This window comes from Oncorhynchus masou, chromosome 13, assembly GCF_036934945.1.
Source record: "Oncorhynchus masou masou isolate Uvic2021 chromosome 13, UVic_Omas_1.1, whole genome shotgun sequence".
Classification (NCBI taxonomy): domain Eukaryota; kingdom Metazoa; phylum Chordata; class Actinopteri; order Salmoniformes; family Salmonidae; genus Oncorhynchus; species Oncorhynchus masou.
In genome coordinates this window covers 24,185,684-24,203,110 of record NC_088224.1, presented here as the reverse complement: position 1 = coordinate 24,203,110, position 17,427 = coordinate 24,185,684, and the positions used below count along the sequence as shown (strand labels likewise).

General features: G+C 43.8%; 1 protein-coding gene across 2 annotated transcripts; it reads right to left on the bottom strand.

Annotated features, from left to right (window-relative positions):
- Nucleotides 1-262: 262 nt before the first annotated feature.
- On the bottom strand, nt 263-16,498 carry ubp1 (upstream binding protein 1). Of its 2 annotated transcripts, none has more exons than XM_064983273.1 (17): nt 16,271-16,498; nt 15,422-15,637; nt 13,109-13,266; nt 12,853-12,929; nt 12,554-12,659; nt 12,345-12,451; nt 12,099-12,251; nt 11,659-11,769; nt 11,361-11,468; nt 6,771-6,874; nt 6,639-6,693; nt 6,399-6,492; nt 2,029-2,119; nt 1,612-1,730; nt 950-1,092; nt 534-585; nt 263-412 (listed from the first exon to the last, which is right to left on the bottom strand). In XM_064983273.1, exons 2-17 carry the CDS (start codon nt 15,535-15,537, stop codon nt 375-377), a joined length of 1,632 nt encoding a protein of 543 aa, XP_064839345.1. In that variant the 5' UTR covers nt 15,538-15,637; nt 16,271-16,498; the 3' UTR covers nt 263-374. The 2 variants fall into 2 exon arrangements, with proteins under 2 accessions (XP_064839345.1, XP_064839346.1); XM_064983274.1 differs by having other exon boundaries at nt 6,399-6,489.
- Between the last annotated feature and the right edge of the window lie 929 nt (nt 16,499-17,427).

The following is a 17,427-nucleotide window of genomic DNA, read 5'->3' as shown; positions in this document are numbered from 1 at the left end:
GTCTGTCTGTCCATCAATCTGTATGTTCAAGTCACATGGCATTACAGCACTGACTACTGGCCTAGCCCTGGCTGTAGCCTAAAGCACTGCCTCTATGAGCCTCTCTGTGGGGGGCAGCCTACCCCTCCCCACTTATAAAACTATAAAGAAATGGAGAGAATAAAACACGCCACAAGCCTCCCCCTCAGTAATAGTGTTTTCAATATGAAACAGTGGTCACACCCGCGTCAGATTCTAACGTTAACATGGCTTCAGTTCAGTCCCTCTGTCTTACATATAGCAATCTGAACGATAGGAGAGAGAGGGAGAGAGACTGCTCTGCTATTCACAGAGGGAGGAGTTTTCAGTGATGTCATCACGCTCATCCTCCATCACTACTTCAAAACCAGGTGGAGCCCCTCCCCCGTTTCATCTAGAGGGAGAGAGAGAAAGAGAGGGAAAGACAAGACGTAGTGTTAGCATGGAGGCCAAACATGGGAAACAGAAACTAGAAAATAAATGTCTAGGGCCAGACACACCGACTATCAACATACCTTTGAGTGTGCCAATGAGAAAGCAGCTCTCATCAGGTAAGTTATAAACCACCTGGGGAACAACATGAATAAACTTCAACATTAAATACTCATAAAAACAAGGGATGTTACTGTTAAATCTTTGATAAACAAAATAAATATCTTATAACTACAAGACAATGTAATCATGTGAGGGTTATACTGATAAAGAATTAAAACGGGTAGATAACTCCACTAGCTGTGATGGGCAGTGTGTTTGGGAGTGATTTGAATGGCACACTTCCTGAGTGAGTTGAAGGGGGACGGGTTAGGGTGGGACACAGCATTGTGTAACAGAGGCAGTATGTAAATATAATGCAAACACCTGATGGACAAAGAACATCAGCTCTTCCTAGTCAAAGATAAAATTCACACATAATGTGTAGGTATGTGTTTACCTGGTCACTCAGCAGTATGTGTATTCCTGTGGGTCCTTGTCGGTAGACCTGGTTGATCTGTCCCAGTGGAACACTACACACACACGCCATCTTCCTGATCAACTCAGCAGCCGTCAGCTCCTCCAGGTACAGAGCATGGTACACTGCACACCCCACATTAAAACACACACCCCCATTAAAACACACACGCACACTGATGCTTCTATAAATGGACACACAGAGGTGTGTACAGTATATTCCAAATGAGTCCTCACAGAAAAAAGTAGCTTTATCCATAGGTAAACAATTGTGGTGGTATAATGCCAAGTTCATTTCTTTTCCCAGCAACATTTCTGGTTATTTCCCCTTTTTGAGGGACTATATACCTTATCTTTAAAAGGGGCACTCTGTAGTTCAAACAATAAGAAAGCAGTCACCTCGCTAGAGTTGGTAAATAGCTGACTGACCATCCACAAGATCAAAAGTACAAGGAGACCACAGGAGTCTGCTGAGGGGCGGACAGCTTATAACAATGTCTGGAACAGAGTGAATGGAATGGTATCAAACACATGGAAACCATGTGCTTGATGCGTTTCGATACAATCCCATTGGTTCCATTCCAGCCATTATGAGCCTGTCCTCCCCAATTAAGGTGCCACTGCCTGCCTGTGAGACACACCTACCATATAAATTAGGTGAGTCACTGTGCTCTCCGTTCTCGCTGTCGCAGCGTCTCTCCAGCAGGGGGCTCTCCACATCACCCTCCTGACACACATAGATGGTCAACCTGGGACGCACCGACCTGCAAGGATACTTACACGTTATACACAGATAAACAGGAATATAAATCAGAGATGCACACATTCACATAACCTGTCTCACTCACTCTGCCAGGTACCAAACACTCTGCCCAGAGTGGGTGATCATTTTACTTATTTATGTTTTAAAATATATTTTCCCAAGGCAAATATGATCCATGTTCCGAATCACATTTCACCCCTCCCTCGCTCTCCACCCCCCTCACTCACAGAACCACCCCCTCCAAAACCCCCCCCCCCCCTCACTCACTCACCCACCACCTCACTCACCCACCCACCCACCTGGATCTGAGTGTGTAGAAGAGTCTGATTCCATCAGCAGCTCCACAGATCTGAACCAGGTCATCCCGGGTCAACTTCATTAAGTCACAACCTACACATCAAATCACATTGTATTCATTACATGCGCCAAATACAACATGTGTAGACCTTACTGTGAAATGCTTACTTGAAAGCACTTAACAGTGCAGTTAAGAACCCCCCCCCCCCAAAAAAAAGTAAGAGATAAGAATAACAAATATTTAAAGAGCCGCAGTAAATAACAATAGAGGGGCTATATACAGGGGGCACCGGTACAGAGTCAATGTGTGAGGCACCGGTGGCTACACATAGATAACAGAAAGTAGCAGCAGCGGGGGGGGGGTGCAAATAGTCTGAGAGTCTTAAGGCTTGGGGGTAAAAGCTGTTTAGAAGCCTCTTGGACCTAGACTTGGCGGTCCGGTACTGCTCAGTCCTCCTTTTCCTGTAGTCCACAATAATCTCCTTACTCTTGGTTACATTGAGGGAGAGGTTGATGTCCTTGTACCACACGGTCAGGTCTCTGACTTCCTCCCAATAGGGTGTCTCATCGTAGTCAGTGATCTGGCTTGTTGTGTCGTCTGCAAACTTAATGATGGTGGAGGAGTCGTGCCTGGCCGTGCAGTCAACAGGGAGTACAGGAGGGGACTGAGCACGCACCCGAGGGACCCTCGTGTTGAGGATCAGCATGGAGGATGGATTATTACCCACCCTTACCACCTGGGGGTAGCCCGTCAGGAAGTCCAGGATCCAGTTGGAGGGAAGTGTTTAGTCCCAGGGTCCTTAGCTTAGTGATGAGCTTTGAGGGCAATATGGTGTTGAACACTGATCTGTAGTCAATGAACAGAATTCTCACATAGGTGTTTATTTTGTCCAAGTGGGAAAGGGCAGTGTGGAGTGCAATAGAGATTGCATCATCTGTGGATCTGTTGGTGCGGTATGCAAATTGGAGTGGGTCTAGGGTTTCTGGGATAACGGTGTTGATGTGAGCCATGACCAGCCTTTCAAAGCATTTCATGGCTACAGACGTGAGTTCTACAGGTCGGTAGACATTTAGGCAAGTTACCTTTGTGTTCTTGGGCACAGAGACTATGGTGGTCTGCTTGAAACATGTTGGTATTACAGACAAGGAGAGGTTGAACATGTCAGTGAAGACACTTGCCAGTTGGTCATTGCATGCTCGCAGTACCACGTCCTGGTAATCCGTCTGACCCTGTGGCCTTGTGAATGCTGACCTGTTTAAAGGTCTTACTCACGTCGGCTGCGGAGAGCGTGATCACACAGCCAATGCTCTCATTGCATGCTTCAGTGTTACTTGCCTCGATGCGAGCATAGAAGTTGTTGGGCTCGTCTGGTAGGCTTGTGTCACTGGGCAGCTCTCGGCTGTGCTTCCCTTTGTAGACTGTAATAGTTTGCAAGCCCTGCCACATCAGACGAGCGTCGGAGCCGGTGTAGTACAATTTGATCTTAGTCCTGTATTGACGCTTTGTCTGGTTGATGGTTCGTCGGAGGGCATAGCGGAATTTCTTATAAGCTTCCAGGTTAGAGTCCCGCTCCTTGAAAGAGGCGGCTCTACCCTTTAGTTCAGTGCGGACGTTGCATGTAATCAATGGATCCTGGTTGGGGTATTTATGTACTGTCACTGTGGGGACGACATCCTCGATGCACTTATTGATAAAGCCAATGACTGATGTGTACTCCTCAATGCCATCATATTCCAGTCTGTTCTAGCAAAACAGTCCTGTAGTTTAGCATCTGCTTCATATGACCACTTTTTTATTGATTGAGTCACTGGTGCTTCCTGCTTTCATTTTTGCTGGTAAGCAGGAATCAGGAGGATAGAGTTATGGTCAGATTTGCCAAATGGAGGGCAGGGAGAGCTCTGTACGTGTCTGTGTGTGGAGTGAAGGTGGTCTAGAATTTTTTTCCCTCTGGTTGCACGTTTAACATGCTGATAGAAATTAGGTAAAACTGATTTAAGTTACCCTGCATTAACTTCTTATGGCTGGGGGGCAGTATTGAGTAGCTTGGATTAACCTCTTGATGCTATGGGGGCGCTATTTCATTTTTGGATGAAAAACGTTCCCGTTTTAAACAAGATATTTTGTCACAAAAAGATGCTCGACTATGCATATAATTGATAGCTTTCGAAAGAAAACACTCTGACGTGTCCAGAACTACAAAGATATTTTCTGTGCGTGCCCTAGAACGTGAGCTTCAGGCAAAACCAAGATGAGACGGCATCCAGGAAATGAGCAGGATTTTTGAGGCTCTGTTTTCCATTGTCTCCTTATATGGCTGTGAATGCGAGAGGAGTAAGTCTGCCCTTTCTGTCGTTTCCCCAAGGTGTCTGCAGCATTGTGACGTATTTGTAGGCATATCATTGGAAGATTGACCATAAGAGACCACATTTACCAGGTGTCCGCCCGGTGTCCTGCGCCGAAATTGGTGCGCAAAAGTCAGCTGCAAGTATTTTTCCATGGAATTTAGAGAAGAATGCAAGCTTCCACGAACGATATATCAATGAAGAGATATGTGAAAAAACACCTTGAGGATTGATTCCAAACAACGTTTGCCATGTTTCGGTCGATATTATGGAGTTAATTCGGAAAAAGTTTGACGTTGTAGGTGACTGAATTTTCGGTTCGTTTCGGTAGCCAAATGTGATGTACAAAACGGAACGATTTCTCCTACACACAGACGCTTTCAGGAAAAACTGCGCATTTGGTATGTAACTGAGAGTCTCCTCATTGAAAACATCTGAAGCTCTTCAAAAGGTAAATGATTTTATTTATTTGGTTATCTGGTTTTTGTGAAAATGTTGCGTGCTAAATGCTACTCAAAATGCTAAGCTAGCTTAGCATACTCTTACACAAATTAGTCAATTTCTATGGTTCAAAAGCATATTTTGAAAATCTGAGATGACAGTGTTGTTAAGAAAAGGCTAAGCTTGAGAGCAGGCGCATTATTTTCATTTTATTTGCGATTTTCAGAAATCGTTAACGTTACGTTATGCTAATGAGCCTGAGGCTTTAGTCACGGTCCCGGATCTGGGATGGGGAGTTTCAAGAGGTTAATAAGTTTCCCAAAGTAAACGGCATGCTCCTCAGTCTCAGTTGCTAATATATGCATATTACTATTAGTAGTATTGGATAGAAAACACAAAAGTTTCTAAAACTGTTTGAATGTCGTCTGTGAGTATAACAGAACTCATATGGCAAGCAAAATCCTGAGGAGAAATCAAAATAGGAAGTGAGAAATCTGAGCTTTGTATGTATTCAGAGTCCCCAATGAAATCCCCTTGAAATATTAACGATGTTGCACTGTTTAGGAGTTCCACTAGATGTCAACCATCAATAGAAATTTTAATGAGACTTCTATGGTGCTGTGGGAGTGAATGATAGATTCTGCTATCAGATGTCTGGCAGTCAGCCATTTTCTGATCACGCGCATTCCTCATGGTATTCACTTGCGTTCCATTGCTCATGAAGACAAATAAGAATACTCCGGTTGGATCTTTGTTGAAGCTAAAAGTTAAAAACATCCTAGTAATTGATTCTGTACTTAGTTTGAAATGTTTCTTCGACCTGTAAAATAACTTTTTGAAGTTTTTGTCCAACGTAACACTGACCAGAATGAGTGTTTGGATATGTATACCAAACGCGCAAACAAAAGATGGTATTTGGACATTATCTAACAAAAAACATTTATTGTGGACCTGGGATTCCTGGAGTGCTTTCTGATGTAGATCAAAGGTAAGGGAATATTTATCATGTAATTTCTTGTTTATGTTGACGTCAACATGGCGGCTATTGTGACACATTGTTGGAACTAGTGAATGTAACGTGCCAATGTAAACTCATATTTTGATAAATATGAACTTTAACAAAACATACATGTATTGTGTAACATGAAGTCCTATTAGTGTCATCTGATGAAGCTCATCAAAGGTTACTGATTAATTTTATCTCTATTTGTGCTTTTTGAAACTCCTCTTTGGCTGGAAAAAAAATGGCTGTGTTTTTCTGTGGCTATGTGGTGACCGAACAATTGTTTGTGGTGCTTTTACTATAAAGCATGTTTGAAATCGGACACTGTGGTGGGATTAACAACGAGAATAGCTTTAAAAATTGGTATGAGATACATGTATGTTTGAGGAATTTTAATTATGAGATTTTGAAAATGGCGCCCTACACTTTGACTGGTTGTTGTCATATCGCTCCCGTTAACGGGATTGCAGCCATTAGAAGTTCAAGTCCCCAGCCACTAGGAGCGCCACCTCTGGATGACATTACAACAGGTTCACTTTAATAACTCCTACAAAATAACCTACACAATGCGGAGTATGTGTGTACCTGAGAAGTGGGAGAAGAGTCGTGCATATGTGTTGAAGCGGTTCTTGACAAGCCACTTCTGAGCCTCCTTGATGGTAGCCGTAGGACTGAGCTGCTAGAGAGGGATAAAGAGAAAGAGAAGAGGGTGTGTTGGGGGGATAACAATGAACTTCAACATAAATACAACCTAAACTGGAGGCTTTTGTTAAATGAGAAGTTATTACAGGATTTGAGACACGTCCGTGTGTGATGTATACTAACCTCTGTGACGACTTGGCTGACAGGGTCTGTCTGGTGATTGGGCGACGAGGGGCCACTGGAATACAACAGTCACAGTCAGCATTATCTCACTATGTCCACACAGAATTTTCTTACTCTCACACACGGGCCTACCTGTCAGGTACAGAGGAGGCAGTGTATGTGGAGAGCGGTGTCGAGGAGAAAGAGGGGCCAGCTGTCTGGGGAGAGCTGATGTAGGCATCAGGCCACGGAGAACACTGACCAGAGAGGAGAGAGAGACACAACACACTGCGATAATACTACTGAGCATTACTGTCACCAATTAGCAAGCATCAAACCACTCCACATATTATATTCACTGCCTTGACAGGAGTGGAGGATGTTTATATAATATATAGTGCCTTCAGAAAGTATTCACACCCCATGACTTTTCCCACATTGTTATATTACAGTCTGAATTTTAAATGGATCAAATTGAGATTTTGTATCACTGGCCTACACACAATACCCAATAATGTCAAAGTGGAATGGTGTTTTTGAAATTATTATTATTTTTTTTTTTTAAAGCTGAAATGTCTTGAGTCAATAAGTATTCAACTCCTTTGTTATGGCAAGCCTAAATAAGTTCAGGAGTAAACATTTGTTTAACAAGTCACAATGTGTACAATAGTGTTTAACATGTCTACCTCGTCTCTGTACCCCACACATACAGATAATTGTATGGTCCCTCAGTCGAGCAGTGAATTTCAAACACAGATTCAACCACAAAGACCAGGGAGGTTTTCCAATGCCTCGCAAAGGCCACCTAATGGTAGATGGGAAAAAATAAACAGACATTGAATATCCCTTTGAACATGTTGAAGTTATTAATTGCACTTAGGATGGTGTATCAATACACCCAATCACTACAAAGGTACAGGTGTCCTTCCTAACTCAGTTGACGGAGAAGAAGGAAGCCGCTCAGGGATTTCACCATGAGGCCAAAGGTGACTTTAAAACAGAGTGTAATGGCTGTGATAGGAGAAAACTGAGGATGGATCAACAACATTGTAATTTAGTATTGTGGAGTAACTACAAAGTGAAAAGGAGGAAGCCTGTACAGAATAAAATATTCCAAAGCATGCATCCTGTTTGCAACAAGGCACTAAAGTTAAACTGCAAAAAATGTGGCAGAGAAATGAACTTAATGTCCTGAATACAAAGTGTTTTGTTTGGGGCAAATCCAGCACAACACTGAGCACCAATCTTCATATTTTCAAGCATGTAGGTGGCTACATCAGGTTATGGGAATGCTTGGCAGCTGCATCAGGTTATGGGTATGCTTGGCAAGGACGAGGACGTTTTTTTTGATGATAAAAATAAATGGAATAGAGCTAAGCACAGGCAAAATCCTAGAGGAAAACCTGGCTCAGCCTGCTTTCCAACAGACACTGGGAGACAAATTCATCTTTCAGTTGGACAATAACCTAAAACAAGGCCAAATATACACTGGAGTTGCTTACCAAGACAACATTGAATGTTCCCGAGGGTACTAGTCAGTTAACTTAAATCAGCTTGAAAATCCATCGCAAGACTTGAAAATGGCTGTCTAGCAATGATGAACAACATTTGACAGAGCTTGAATAATTTTTTGAAGAATAAATGTGAAAATATTGTACAATCAAGGTGTGCAAAGCTCTTTTGAGTCTTACCCAGAGACTCACAGCTGTAAATGCTGCCAAAGGTGATTATAACATGTATTGACTCAGGGATGTGAAAACTTAGGTAAATTAGATATTTTTGTATTTAATTTAATACATTTTTTTTTTAATCCAAAAACATGTTTTTGTTTTGTCATTATGCGATATTGTGTGTAGATTTTGAATTCAGGCTGTACCAACAGAATATGGAATAAGTCAAGGATAGGATATCCAGTGGGGCAAAAAAGTATTTAGTCAGCCATCAATTGTGCAAGTTCTCCCACTTAAAAATATGAGAGGCCTGTAAATGTCATCATAGGTACACTTCAACTATGACAGACAAAATGAGGAAAAGAAATCCAGAAAATCACATTGTAGGATTTTTAATGAATTTATTTGTAAATTATGGTGGAAAGTAAGTATTTGGTCAATAACAAAAGTTTCTCAATACTTTGTTATATACCCTTTGTTGGCAATGACAGAGGTCAAACGTTTTCTGTAAGTCTTCACAAGGTTTTCACACACTGTTGCTGGTATTTTGGCCCATTCCTCCATGCAGATCTCCTCTAGAGCAGTGATGTTTTGGGGCTGTTGCTGGGCAACATGGACTTTCAACTCCCTCCAAAGATTTTCTATGGGGTTGAGATCTGGCTAGGCCACTCCTTGAAATGCTTCTTATGAAGCCACTCCGTTGTGTTTGGGATCATTGTCATGCTGAAAGACCCAGCCACGTTTCATCTTCAATTCCCTTGCTGATGGAAGGAGGTTTTCACTCAAAATCTCACGATACATGGCCCCATTCATTCTTTTCTTTACACGGATCAGTCGTCCTGGTCCCTTTGCAGAAAAACAGCCCCAAAGCATGATGTTTCCACCCCCATGCTTCACAATAGGTATGGTGTTATTTGGATGCAACTCAGCATTCAATGTCCTCGAAACACGACGAGTTGAGTTAACGAAGAAGTTCTATTTTGGTTTCATCTGACCATATGACATTCTCCCAATCTTCTTCTGGATCATCCAAATGCTCTCTAGCAAACTTCAGACGGGCCTGGACATGTACTGACTTAAGCAGGGGGACACGTCTGGCACTGCAGGATTTGAGTCCCTGGCAGCGTAGTGTGTTACTGATGGTAGGGTTTGTTACTTTGGTCCCAGCTCTCTGCAGGTCATTCACTAGGTCCACCCGTGTGGTTCTGGGATTTTTGCTCACCGTTCTTGTGATCATTTTGACCACACGGGGTGAGATCTTGCGTGGAGCCCCAGATCGAGGGAGATTATCAGTGGTCTGGTATGTCTTCCATTTCCTAATAATTGCTCCCACAGTTGATTTCTTCAAACCAAGCTGCTTACCTATTGCAGATTCAGTCTTCCCAGCCTGGTGCAGGTCTACAATTTTGTTTCTGATGTCCTTTGACAGCTCTTTGGTTTTGGCCATAGTGGAGTTTGGAGTGTGACTGTTTGAGGTTGTGGACAGGTGTCTTTTATACTGATAACAAGTTCAAACAGGTGCCATTAATATAGGTAACGAGTGGAGGACAGAGGAGCCTCTTAAAGAATAAGTTACAGATATGAGAGAGCCAGAAATCTTGATGAAAATTACAGGCCTCTCATCTTTTTAAGTGGGAGAACTTGCACAATTGGTGGCTGACTAAATACGTTTTTGCCCCACTGTACATGGCATTTGGAAAGTTCAGACACCTCAACTTTTTCCAAATTTTATTAGGTTACAGCCGTATTCTAAAATGGATTTAATAGTTTTTTCCCCTCATCAATCTACACACAATACCCCATACTGACAAAGCAAAAACATGTTTATATAAATGTTTGCACGTTTATTTTTAAAAATTAAAAAAATATCACATTTGCATTACATCAGATCTTTTACTCAGTACTTTGTTGAAGTGACTTTGGCAGCGATTACAGCCTCGAGTCTACTTGGGTATGACGCTACAAACTTGGCACACCTGTATTTGTGGAGTTTCTCCCATTCTTCTCTGCAGATCCTCTCAAGCTGTCATGTTGGATGGGGAGCGTCGCTGCACAACTATTTTCAGGTCTCTCCAGAGAAGTTTGATCGGGTCAAGTCCGGGCTCTGGCTGTGTGCTTAAGGTTGTTGTCTTGTTGGAAGGTGAACCTTCGCCCCAGTCTGAGGTCCTGAGCGCTCTGGAGCAGGTTTTCATCAAGGATCTCTGTACCTTGCGCCATTCATCTTTCCCTCAATCCTGACTAGTCTCACAGTCCCTGCCGCTGAAAAACTTCTCCACAGGATGATGCTGCCACCACCATGCTTCACCGTAGGGAGGGTACCAAGTTTCCTTGAGACGCAACGCTTGACATTCAGGTCGAAGAGTTCAATCTTGGTTTCACCTGGCCAGATAATCTTGTTTCTCATAGTCAGAGTCTTTTAAGGAACCTTTTGGCAAACTCCAAGTGGGCTGTCATGTGAATTTTACTGAGGAGTGGTTTCCGTCTAGCCACTACCATAAAGGCATGAAAATGGTGGAGTTCCACAGAGATAGGAGTACCTTCCAGAAGGACAATCATCTCCACAGTGGAACTCTGGAGCTCTGTCAGAGTGACCATTGGGTTCTTGGACACCTCCCTTACCAAGGCCCTAATTCTCCGATTGCACAGTTTGGCCGGGTAGCCAGCTCAAGGAAGAGTCTTGGTGGTGCCAAAATTCTGTCATTTAAGAATGATGGAGGCCACTGCGCTCTCAGGGATCTTCAATGCCGCAGAAATGTTTTGGTACCCTTCCCCAGATCTGTGCCTCGACAATCTTTTCTCAGTGGTCTATGGACAATTCCTTCAACCTCATGGCTTGGTTTTTGCTCTGACAAGCAGTTAAAACATTTTTTTTAAATACATTTGCAAACATTTCTAAAAAAACAGTTTTTGCTTTGTCATTATGGGGTATTGGGTGTAGATTTGGGGGGAGGGGGGGGGGAGACAGACAACAATTGAACCAATTTTAGACTAAGGCTGTAACGTAACAAAATGTGGAAAAATGGAGGAGTCTGAATACTTTCTGAATTTACTGTACATTATATAGGACACTTACAGTGCCTCTCTTGGCCAGCGAGTCCCCACAGTCAGCCGGCAGCGTCCGCTTGCTGGACTTCTTCAGCTCATAGTCTCCTGCCTCCTCTATGATGGGCTCCAGCCTCATCTACATAAACACACACTAAGTTTCACACAAACATGCACACTCACAATCTGACTGCAAACAAAACAGATATAAAACTTGCCTACTAATACCCGTAAGTGACACTTCCAATACATGCAAACTCTGTTTCATTAAGTGCCTTCTAGTTTTCCAGTCCTAATTAAATGCCATTCAAACCCCCAGACTGACTAACCTCTGATAGTATGGTTGTGTCGTAGGAGGGCTGGTACTTCTCCTTTTCCTGAGACGTTCGTTTCTCCATCTTCTCTCTGTCAGTCTTCTGTTTCCTGTCTGCCCCCTTTGGCTGGGGGGAGGAGAGAAAGAGAGCGAGAAAAAGAGGGAATGCAGAATGTTAAATCGGGTGCAGGCTTGTCATCTGACTTAGTATGTCAAAGTGTGTAGGTGTGATTTACTGTTCAGAGAATGAGAGTGTTTTATTTAACTAGGCAAGTCAGTTAAGAACAAATTCTTATTTTCAATGACGGTTTTGGAACAATGGGTTAACTGCCTTGTTCAGGGGCAAAATGACAGATTTTTACCTTGTCAGCTCAGGGATTCGATCGAGCAACCTATTCGGCTACTGGCCCAACACTCTAACCACTAGGCTACCTGCCGTCCTGTGTGTGTGTGTACCTTGAAGACTTTGATTTGGCAGGAGGCAGAGTGGAGGTGTTCAGTGTACTCTCCGTTGTCTCCCTGTCTGAAAGTGTCGATCTGGATCCTGAAGGGAACTCCCTTCTCTCCTCCATGCTTTCTAGGGGTGAACTCTGTACTGATGCAGTGAACCTACACACACAAAGATGGAGAGAATAGAGGCAGAGTGAGAGTCAGTCAATGTGACTACGGGGAAGTGTGTGTGTGTGTTGATTGGTGTGTTACCTGCACAAACACGGAGGCTCTCTTGTTGAGGTCCCAGAGGAATTCGGCAGCGTTGAGCTGAGCGGGGTTGGCCTTCGCCTCCACAATACCCACTGACAGGGGGATGTCTACACGCACACTGCAAATTAGTATTACATACAAAACACACCCCCCCCCCCCTTAAGGCATCACATGTACTTACTGCTACACACACACTTAAGTGTTCTTACCGATATCTAGGAGACGGTCTCCAGGGCGATTCCATTTCCACCCCTCCAGTTGCTGGTGCTCTGTGTACTGGAGTCTTCTGTCATGAAACACCACCCTAACGATGCTCTACACACACACAGTTATGAAACACCACCCTAACGATGCTCTACATACACAGTTATGAAACACCACCCTAACGATGCTCTACATACACACACACACAGTTATCAAACACCACCGGCACAACGACCGCAATAACCATAACACAACTACAAAGAAACCACACACACAGAAAAGCTGCAATATTAATATTTCTGACCTTGACACTCTTGTTGTTAATCTCTGGTAACTCGGCCAGCTTTCGGTTGTCCAGCATACGGATCTCATAAGACTGGCCTGAGAGACAGAGGGGGTTAAGATGAGGTTTGAGTGATTGTGTATCTCTGCTGTTTGAAAATAGACAACATCCTTTCTTGCTATTGGTGGAGAGCTATTAAGCATTACCATGTGAGTGTGGGTTTGTGTAAAGCATAGTTAAGGTAGTTTCCCATGACAGGAGTGTGTGAGTAAGTCACCTTGGTTCAGGTAGGTGAGTGTCTCATCGTGTAGTTTGACAGCAGGGGAGGTGGCAGCACAGAGAACGTACTGGAAGGGAGGGTTGAGACTGCTGCTCTCACAGTCTGAAGGAAGACTGGAGTCCTCCTGTTTAAAGATTGGCAGGGCCAGCACATCACTGGAGAGACAAAGAGAGATGGTGGGAGAGAGACTAGTTAGGGTAAGTAAGACTAAGTAGCCCTGTTGAAACAGTAACAGTTGGAAGTGTCCCACTGGAAAATACTTTTCTGTTTTACAACACACGAGCCAGTCTGACATAACCTGCACACAGACACTTGGCACCAGCTCCAGACAGACAGCCTGTCCCCAGCTCACCCTAACGGAGCCTAGCGCTCGGCAGAAGTGTGTGTGTGCCCGGGTAACCAAAGTCTCTCCTATATGCCAAGAAATGTGTTCATGGTCCCTGGAACAGCTCAGGTTAATTAAGTTCACTTTGAAAATGTGGGGGAAGTTGGCAGTCTGAATTTAAAGTCCACATAATGCTCTAAGGACAAGTCAAGCTGTAGAAGACCTCCTCTACCTTGAAGTAAAAACTAAGAATCTGACAAGATTGGATAGGCGAACATTTTTCACTAAATAGCTTCCATCGATACAGTGATGTCAGATCAGTGAAAGAAAAAAGGCAATGAAGGGAGAGGAAGGAATCCTTGAACTATTGGAACAGACCATAGTGTGAATTAGTCTGCTAGGGTGGTATATCTTAAAATAAAAATATTATTCCAAATTAAACAAGTCCACTGCCATGACATGGTTTAAACAAAATAATCCATGTGGGTGCACTTGTCATCCGCGAAGGTCCCGTATTTAATGTTACATTTTTGTCATTTAGCAGACAGACACTCTTATCCAGTGCAACTTACAGTAGTGAGTTCATATATTTCCATACTTTTTTCGTACTGGTTCCCTGTGGGAATCAAACCCACAACCCTGGGGTTACAAGTACCATGCGCTACCAACTGAGCTACAAGTTGGAATTTCATGTGTCCCAACTTTTCTTTCTACAAAAAAAGGTCCTACTGTCAGTAAGGCACCAATTAATTAAGGTTACAAGAGTGTAGACCCAATGACATTCAGTCAGAGTGTAGACCCAATGACATCAGCAAATGTCATTACACTTGTGATTTGTAAGAGATGTTTCATTCCATTAATCAAATGGCAAATGTGCACAGTTTGGATGCTGGAATTATTTTGGAGTGGACGAACATGTGCAGGTAGGCCATTTTTTGAAGAGACGTGTTTGACAATAAGATTAAAACATTGTGAATGGCTGTGTTCATGGCAAATTATAAAGGTAGGATTTTTTTTTTTACCGGTAAACAACATGTCTTTACTGTTTATTGCATACGCAAGGTCCCACATAAAAAAATAGAGACCCCCTGAATGTCATGGTATAATTCACTCTGGAACAGACCCCTCTCATAAACACAACTACTGCAGACAGTGTACTGTATTCTCCCTGTCCCACCCTAACCCAACGCCTCCTGCATGGCATGCCAGTTGCAGAGCCGCTTCCCCACTCAGCATTGCTGCCAAGGAAACTGCATCTGCTTCCTGACACACGAGGACATTCTGTTCCTACTGAGCACCACAGCTGCTCTCTAAACATGTGAGACACACACAGGGAGGATCCTGATAAGACAGCTGACAGTCCTGGAACTCTTTCCCACAGAAATACAACCTACTTCAAAAAACATCTGTGGGGAAAACACACTTAGGGCTGTTGCAGTACTGTGAGGGTGGTGTTTCATAACTGTATGTGTGAGACACTGAGGTAAGGGGTGTGTGTGTGTGTCTTTTCCTGACTGTTTCATAGTGGATGATCTGACTGGTACAGTTACAAACTCCCCTGAGCATCCCAGCTTATTGCTGCAATAGCAACCCCAGTTACACCATGTTGTCATCACTTCAAGAGGTGCCACAGGCACCCAGAGAGATGTGGTGGGGGAGAGCTTATCCCCCCTCCCTCCCTGTGCTTAGGGTTTATGTTCCCAACATTCTGCCACTGTCCCCCCTCCCTTTGTGTCTAGTAGGGTATTTAAGCCCTCTGTCCTCCATGGAAACCTGCTGTGATGCCCCCCCCCATCCCAAAACAAAGACCAACACATACATACCACACAGAGGGGATGCGATACAACACACACAAAATGTAATTCCTCCATATTGGGTGAATCCCAGGGTTTAGGAGACAGAGTGGGAACAATTTGTAGCTTCCACCCCATGTCCAGACACAGTGATATATATATATATGTTGTATACCAAACGGTCTCTCTAACCTCATACTGTATGCGCCAGCCCCCAGCTCCTGCCCGATGCCCGAAAGACTGGCATCGAAGTCGTGTACCAGCCCTGACTCGATGGTGGCATCGTCCATCTTCAGCACCCAGGCCATGGCCCCCAGTTCCTTCTCCTCCGCCTCTAGCCGAAGGGCCGCCAGATTGCCTCCGGGGAAGGGACCGCAGCTAGCGGGAGAATAAACCGCTGCCGGTGGACTAGAGAATATTTAAGAGAAAGTTAACCAAGGTAGCTAGTTAGATAGTTGTGTTTGCTACTACTGGCTAACTGCTAGCTACTGGTGGTTGGCTAAGAAGATGGCTAGTTAGCCGTTAGATATCTGCTGTAGCTAGCTAACTGAAGATCGAATAACAGTGTATTGATAGCGCTCCACTAGCCGGGTGATATATCGCCATAATTGGTTACAATATGGCTGGCAAGTGAAAGTAGAAATATGGACTGATGTGAAGACTACAGACTAACTAGCTAGGTAAAGTTAACAGACATACGTTAGCTAGCAAGTTATAAACAAAATCCACAACCATTACGTTGGGTTGATTACCAGCAGCATGCTAAATAACCGTTTGCTAGCGAAACCCTGCACCACTAACGCTAGCTACCTAGCTAGCGCTAGTTAGCTCAATTGCGGTCCTCGAAAGTCAATTTCGCCGGCGATATGGCACACCGTAATATCCCAAACCCAGCCAAAGCTAGCCACCTAGCTAGCTAGCAACATTACGTAATTGCAGGGGGATGTTGTTGACAGTCCACACACCGCATTCCCACGCAATGTCCGTCTGAATTAACTAGCTAGCATTAACAGGCTAGTAGCATTAGCAAACTTCACTTGCTTTTGATTCACGGATGTTTGGAATCCTCCTATGCGAAGGTCGCAGCCAGCGCTTCCTGTGCCCTCCGAAACCTCTCTCCTTTTTTCATCGCGGACTTGTGACCAGGGCTACAGTTCCCGGCCGGTTAAATAAGAGTCTTTAAACATCAGAAGAGTGGCAGTTGTCACAAAAGCAGCCAGCATAAACATGGCTTCTCAACAGACTATGCCCTCACAAAACCCCCCCAAAAAAACTTCCAGCCGCAGTAGATGCCAGAGTCTATGGGCCAATCAGAGAGCCGCTCTGGTGCCAAGCGCACCCAGCTCAGCCAATGGGCTCCCTCAGAGCTTTCGTCAACCCATCGACGTTATAACACGGATGTGACCAGTTCATAGCAGGCACAGGCAACCCATCACATACATTGACATAATCATAATACACAATTCAACCGAGACATCATAAATCAGTGAAAATAGTCAGTTACTACAGGCTAGCATGTTGACACCCCTCTGCTTCCAGAGAACAGTATTATAAAAAAAAAGAGAGGAATGGATAGATGCGGCATTGGACCAAAGCCAACAGAAGTGAATTCAGATGTAGTTAGTTGGAATGATTGTAGAGATATATTTGGGATGGTGACACAGAGGCTCTTTAGGAGACACATGTTAACCCATAACCCTGTGTCTGGATTTCATGCTGTTTGAGGTCAGTGTGCATTTATAAAGAACATAAATCAGCCATGAATCTTCACTCCTGCAACAGCAGGACTACCCACCCTTATCTTGAGTTAAGAATCAGATAGTCACATATTAACTTGTGAGTATAGAAACTGCTATGAACTTTGGTCACCAAGTGTTATTCCAATATCCCATGCCTCGCAAACAGTGCATTCGTAAAGTATTCAGACCCCTGAACCTTTTCCACATTTTGTTACTTATTCTAAAATGGATTAAATTAGCCCCCCCCTTAAATCTACACACAATACCCCATAATAACAAAGCAAAAACAGGAATATGTAAATGTTACAGGTATTCAGACCCTTTACTCAGTACTTTGTTGAAGCACCTTTGGCAGCGATTACAGCCTCTAGTCTTGGGTATGACGCTACAAGTTTAGCACACCTGTATTTGGGGGGTTTCTCCCATTCTTCTCTGCAGATCCTCTCAAGCTCTGTCAGG

Excerpts from the sequence above, each read along its gene's own strand:
- ubp1 (XM_064983273.1), bottom strand. The coding sequence starts at position 15,537 with ATGGCCTGGGTGCTGAAGATGGACGATGCCACCATCGAGTCAGGGCTG. Across the intron at positions 12,660-12,852 it reads TTAACAACAAGAGTGTCAAG|AGCATCGTTAGGGTGGTGTT; the intron begins GTCAGAAATATT and ends GTGTGTGTGTAG. Across the intron at positions 11,469-11,658 it reads ACACAACCATACTATCAGAG|ATGAGGCTGGAGCCCATCAT; the intron begins GTTAGTCAGTCT and ends GTGTTTATGTAG.